This window comes from Lemur catta, chromosome 7 (assembly GCF_020740605.2).
Source record: "Lemur catta isolate mLemCat1 chromosome 7, mLemCat1.pri, whole genome shotgun sequence".
Lineage (NCBI taxonomy): Eukaryota > Metazoa > Chordata > Mammalia > Primates > Lemuridae > Lemur > Lemur catta.
Genome location: NC_059134.1, coordinates 58,643,537 through 58,649,536, shown reverse-complemented (window position 1 = coordinate 58,649,536; position 6,000 = coordinate 58,643,537). Strand labels below are relative to the sequence as shown.

At 36.0% G+C, this 6,000-nt stretch overlaps 1 protein-coding gene across 2 annotated transcripts in view; it reads right to left on the bottom strand.

The window, feature by feature from the left end:
• Positions 1 to 518: 518 nt before the first annotated feature.
• Positions 519 to 6,000, bottom strand: part of RAB6A (RAB6A, member RAS oncogene family) — a 69,382-nt gene continuing 63,900 nt past the window's right edge. For both annotated transcript variants that reach the window (XM_045555503.1, XM_045555502.1), the window contains exons 7-8: positions 3,877 to 3,943; positions 519 to 2,566 (exon numbers count right to left, since the gene is read on the bottom strand). In XM_045555503.1, coding sequence (XP_045411459.1) covers positions 2,502 to 2,566; positions 3,877 to 3,943 — 132 coding nt within the window. In that variant the 3' untranslated portion in view covers positions 519 to 2,501. The remainder of the gene's footprint in view (positions 2,567 to 3,876; positions 3,944 to 6,000) is intronic.

Here is a 6,000-nt window from a genome sequence, read left to right as displayed (position 1 = left end):
GGTTAGGAGTGAAAAGGCGCAAGTGGAACTTAAAATACTTTTCTTAATATATCCTATAACTGTCTCTACCAGGGCCCTGTCTTTCAAGTGGCAGCCACTCTCCCCCACCCCAAACAAGAGTCTTCTGACTCCCTGGGGGTTTCTCACATTTGTTGTTTTGTTATTTTTCTGGATTCCATGTTCCCTTTATAGTTCTTCTAGGGAGGGAGTAAGAAGCACACGCTAATTCATCACCTTGGCAGGAATGGGAAACCAAGTCAATAACTGTTTTCTTTTTATGTTTTATTTATACATTTTTGGCAGCAAAATTGTTTATTAAAAAAAAAACTGAACTATGAACACACTTCACTGCTTCAACTGAAGAAATCCCAAGCCAAATAAAAAGACCAATAATAAAAGCAGCATAACTAGTTACTTTCTTAAAGATACATAAAAAGAATCAAATGCAACAGTGTAGGAAGACAATCACCCCTTTGTCAGAAATCACAACTTTTTCCAAATAAAGAATATGACCCATCTTCCATATTGAATCGATATTTATTTTAGGACATGCCATGTCAAAATAAAACAAAGAGTCAACCCTTGCCTTTAACAATAATATTGTATTATAAAAGCACTTTACAACTCCATCCCATCTTTGAGTATAAGTTACTGGTGTGTGGGCTAATGATTATCTGAAAGCATTTTTCTATTCAGATCCATAATCCGAGTGCTCTCTGAATATTACAAGGTGACAATAAGTGGGAAGTGGAGGAGGAGGAGGAAAGAGAGGGGACTAACATTCTCCCAGTTAAGGATTTTGTTGCAATGAGGGGATGAGGAAGTATGAAGATATTTTTGTTGTCTTTTCATCTTTATACTGTGTTAAGTAATGCTTACAACATAAATTCAGCAGGCTTTTCCTGAGCTGCAAACTCAGAAATTTTCTTCCTGCAAACAATGTATTTACAAAGTGTTTATTAACTTACACAGCAATCTCACAATAACTAGTAAAGATTAAAAGGGTGCACTTCTAGTATAATTGTTTGCAGTGTTGTAAGGGAAATACATATTGCCATAGTGATGAAGCTCTAACTAGATTCAACAAAACATCTAAAAATCCAAAGTAGTTTTTTAAAAAAGGCAAAGAAATAAATATCACCAAAGAAAAAAGATTAATTGTAGCTTAAATATAAAACTAAATCACTAGTTAATTAACCAAACTATACAGATCTAATAAAAAGCAAAACCAGCCTGAAAGACCCAACATTTAAAAAATGCTAAAAAATAAGGCATTAATCTGCATAATATTGAGTTTCATTTCCATTCTCTCCTTTCCTTCTTCTACGTATGCTTTTTCTGATCTGCCTCTAGGGGCTTAAAAGAAAACCATCTCTGTCTTTACTTTGACCTCAAATGTCAAGTATTTGCGTTTCTGCCGAGGGTTCTTTTGTTGGTAAGCTTTAACTATCATTATTCTTACTACTTTAGTAATTTAATTTTGATCATGGTGCCAGATTTAAATTCTTCCACTGGTTCTTCTTAAAGGAATTCAACTTTTATAGTGTCTTGCCTACACAGCATTTTCAAAAAAAGAATGAAAACCCAAGCGAAATCTATTGCTCAAAGATTTTTTTTTTTTAACAAATAGAATAACTCTATCTTGACAATTTTAAAACCTTGGGAGAAATAGTTCATTAGAACTTTATGATTTTACCATGAAGAATTAAATATTAAAAACCTGTTCTGAAGCACTTGGCTACTTTTTTCTCCCAGAGTCTATTTAATAAAGCACACATGAAAGGGTCATTTGTTTTGGTCAGAAGTATATGTTTCTCTACTTGCAAATACTCAGTATGTTCATTACTCATTTTGAAGATGCACCAGAACCCTTTTCTCATTCAAACACTGCCCACCATGATAGCTGCATTTTGACCTCAAAGGTCTAAGTAATTTATATCTATATCAGTGCTCAAAAATAATTTTGGACATCTTGGCTGATGGCCCAGAGCTAGTATTTGTAAAATTGAAGGATAATTCCAGCTTAGTCTGACTGCTGCTTTGCCAACCTCTTGCTTGTTTTGAGGAAAGGAGGGAGGGTAAGAATAGGAAATGGGGGTGAGAGTAGTCGAGAAAAGCAGCAAGAGATCAAGTAGGCTGTGAACACACTGCTCCTTAACCAAGCCACACTCATACTGTTGAGATTTCCATCATTTGAAGTACATTATCATAACATTAAAAAAGGAAAAAATGTTAAGAAAATGTATCTAATTTTTAAAGTTATCACTGGAATATGCTGGACTCTTTTGGCTTTTTGTAAAATATAAATAATGAAGACACTGACTTTTTTTGTGCTTGTGAAGCTAATAGATCATCTCCACGAGACAGGCAGCAATGATGAATTGCAATACGTTATTACTGAAGGGAAAAGATTCAAGCCAATATTCACACTGCAGTCAATGGAAGAGTAAGAGGGCCAAAGCAGTGAGCTTCTGGAGAAGGGTTGAAGATGCCACAGGGGATTAGCAGGAACAGCCTCCCTCGCTGACTGGTTGTTCCTGAGGCTTTTCCAGTTTTATGTCAATCACTGAAACAAAAGTTAAGGAGCTATAAATGCCAATGTACAATTCCCATTCTGCTGAACATGGATATCTCTGGCAAGGCCCTTATATTCCTTTCTGACTTTGGAGTCTACAACAGTGTTTTCTATGCAGCCACCTCACCATACAAAGTGCTCAAATGGAATAAACTTGCTTATATGTACTATATGCAGCAAAGGTCAGAATGAGGTACAAGCCCTATTTATGAGAATCCTTCCTAAGGAAATTATTCTATAGTAGCAAGAAACCATATGAAGATGATATTCCTTAGAAAATTAATCACCTTTAATAAACATCTGAAAGTAGCCCACAAGACATTTCCAACAACAGGGAAAAAATTTAATAAATAATGGAAGTTCAACTCAGTAGAACAGATTATGCCATTAAAACTAATAAAGGGCTGGGCATGGTGGCTCATGCCTGTAATTCCAGCACTGAAGGAGGCCAGGGTGGGAGGACTGCTTGAGGCCAGGAGTTTGAGACCACCTGAGCAAGACCTTGTCTCTACAAAAAATAAGAAAAATTAGCTGGGCACAGTGGTACACTACTTGGTCCCAGCTACTTGGGAGGCTGAGGTGGGAGGATTGCTTGATGCCAGGAGTTTGAGGTTGCAGTGAGCTATGATGACACCACTGCACTCTAGCCTGGGCAATAGAGTGAGATCCCGTCTGGGGGCAAAAAGTAATAAAGGCTTGGAAAACATAAAACATTTAGAAGTGGGAACAGCTGAATACAAAGTGTTATGTGCTCTATGGCTTAATAAAAAATGTCTGGATATGGAAAAATACTAGAACATAAATATAAAACAAACAATGAAAACAGTAAAATCCAAATCCTTGGAAATAATATCAGATATGCATCATTATATCCTATTTCTGAAAGCAGAGTCCATAATAAAGTGCTATTTTATTTCTTGCCTGTGTCAAGTAGAAAGCCCAAGTGTTAGAAAAAAAAGCCCAGAGTCCATGGGACTTGAAGAAGGAAGGAGACAGGGATTCTAAGAATTTCCTGCTCATTAAAAAGCAAACAAACAAAAACCTTCTCACTGATAAATCATAATGAGCAGCAGATACACTTGGATAACCAGCCCACAATTGCTATAGAAAACCTCTGAGTTTTTATACCCCTAAACCATCAATTCCTGGTTGTAAAAGGCAATGGGCAATGGCATTCAAGAAAAAAAAGAATAAAAGAAAAAGCAATGAAAGGCAATGGCATAATATTCATTAGCCAACCAAGTAGGGCTCTAAAGACTAGTTTTAACAATAAATATTTTCTGATGAAACAAAAAGGATACTGTCTTCTCTGCTTCTGTCCTGTGTGCTTTCCATTCCAGGCAAAGCTGCTGCTACACGTCGGAAGAGCTGTGGGAAAGAGAGAAATGTGATAGCTGGGAGGGAAAGTTTAGCAAATGGTATTAAGGGGAATGACCATTGGATGGTGAGTTAAAGGATATGGCTCTAGGTTATTCCTCACTTATACTTTAGCATCATGAAAACATATTAAAATGTCTATTCATTCTATAACTGAATATATGAAAAGCAGTATGCCAAATACAAAGAGGTATACACATAATCCCTGCTTTTTAACTGGTAATATAAGACATGAACAAATAGCTATGAAATAACTAGCAAAAATGTCATTTGAGGCCAGGCGCGGTGGCTCATGCCTGTAATCCTAGCACTCTGGGAGGCTGAGGTGGGCGGGTTGCTTGAGCTCAGGAGTTTAAGACCAGCCTGAGCAAGAGCAAGACCCTGTCTCTACTAAAAATAGAAAGAAATTAGCCAAACAACTAAAAACAGAAAAAATTAGCCGGGCATGGTGGCGCGTGCCTGTAGTCCCAGCTACCCAGGAAGCTGAGGCAGGGGGATGGCTTGAGCCCAGGAGTTTGAGGTTGCTATGAGCTAGGCTGACGCCACGGCACTCTAGCCCAGGCAACAGAGTGAGACTCTATCTCAAAAAAAAAAAAAAAAAAAAAGAAAAAAAATCATTTGTGTCATAAAAATAGAATATCATAGAAACTCACAGAAATAATGGATCATTCATTTAGTAAAACTGTACAGTGGCATTCCTATGTTTCATAAAGGTTTAGGTTCTAAAGTCAGATACAATGAAAGTTGGGCTAGTCAAAATTACCCTTGATAATGCCTTAGAAAAACACTGTTAGAGATCAACATGCCACCTCTCAAGTCCAACAAACCTGGCTTTTCCTCCATCACTGGAATGAGTGCCAGCAGAAGTGTTTGTCTTGTGTTTGAGGTATGATGTTGTATTGTCCCAATCTTAGGCATACACTCACTGGACATAATAGCAAATTAAACTGCCTGATTATTTCAATTATTTCTCTTTTAGTTAGGCATGCAGTATACAATTCCTATTGGTAAAATGCACGTGCTGTAACTCCCTTTTACCAAGTACTTGCTTCCTTGAGGCATTGTCCAGGCTCTTTAGGGACACAGAAATGAACAAGATATAGTTTATTAATTCAAGGAGTTCAAAATCTGGCAAAGGAGAGAGACTCAAACTATTCCTTATGTTACAATGTGATGCTACAAACCAAGGAAGTACAAATGATATGAGAATGTAAGGAGGTGGCTGGGAAAAATCTTTAGAAGGTGACATGTGATTTGGGATTTAAAGGCAATTTTGAAATTTCACTAGGCTGAAAAGCATTGTGTAATGTACTTAGGCTTTAAGTGCTCCATAAATGTTACTGACTTAAATTGAGAAAGAACAGAATGAATGGAAGGCCAGAGATGAAAGACTGAACTATAAGTAATACACTTAAGAAAAGCAGTAAACAAAAGGAGCAAATTTTAAAATTTTGATCTATTAGACAATAGCCTGATAGAGTAGGAGTAGGGAGGATTGGGAAAAACTATAGTTGTCCTGGATCTATAAGGTTCAATAGCATTTTAGAGATTTACCGAAGTGAGGCTTTAGCCCCAATATTCAACCAAAATCAGCTATTAGACTTCAAATTGTATAATGCATACATAATTTCTGGTACACTAGAAATTGTGCATGATCAAAGATTATGTAGTTGTGTCAATTACTATCATATCAAATCAATATAACATTAATTGTATAAGGTGAGTCCCTTGAATTAATGTGAATACTCAGTTGGAAATATAAACACTCTAGATATAAGAATAAATGCTGCAATAATTAATGACTATAAAAGCTGTTAATTTTACGAAAAAAATTAATATTTACAAAAACTAACTGAATAGAGAAATAAATTGACACAGTGTATTAGATAACTTTAGGAAGAATATTATGCCCTTTTTAAGCTAGCAAGTATTTATACAAATGTAATTAATACAAGGTTATGCAATTCTAATCTTTTTGAAGTTCTAGTGTATTAGCATTAGACAATGAATCAAAAGCAGAATATCAATTTTGTCAGTTCAAGATTTCA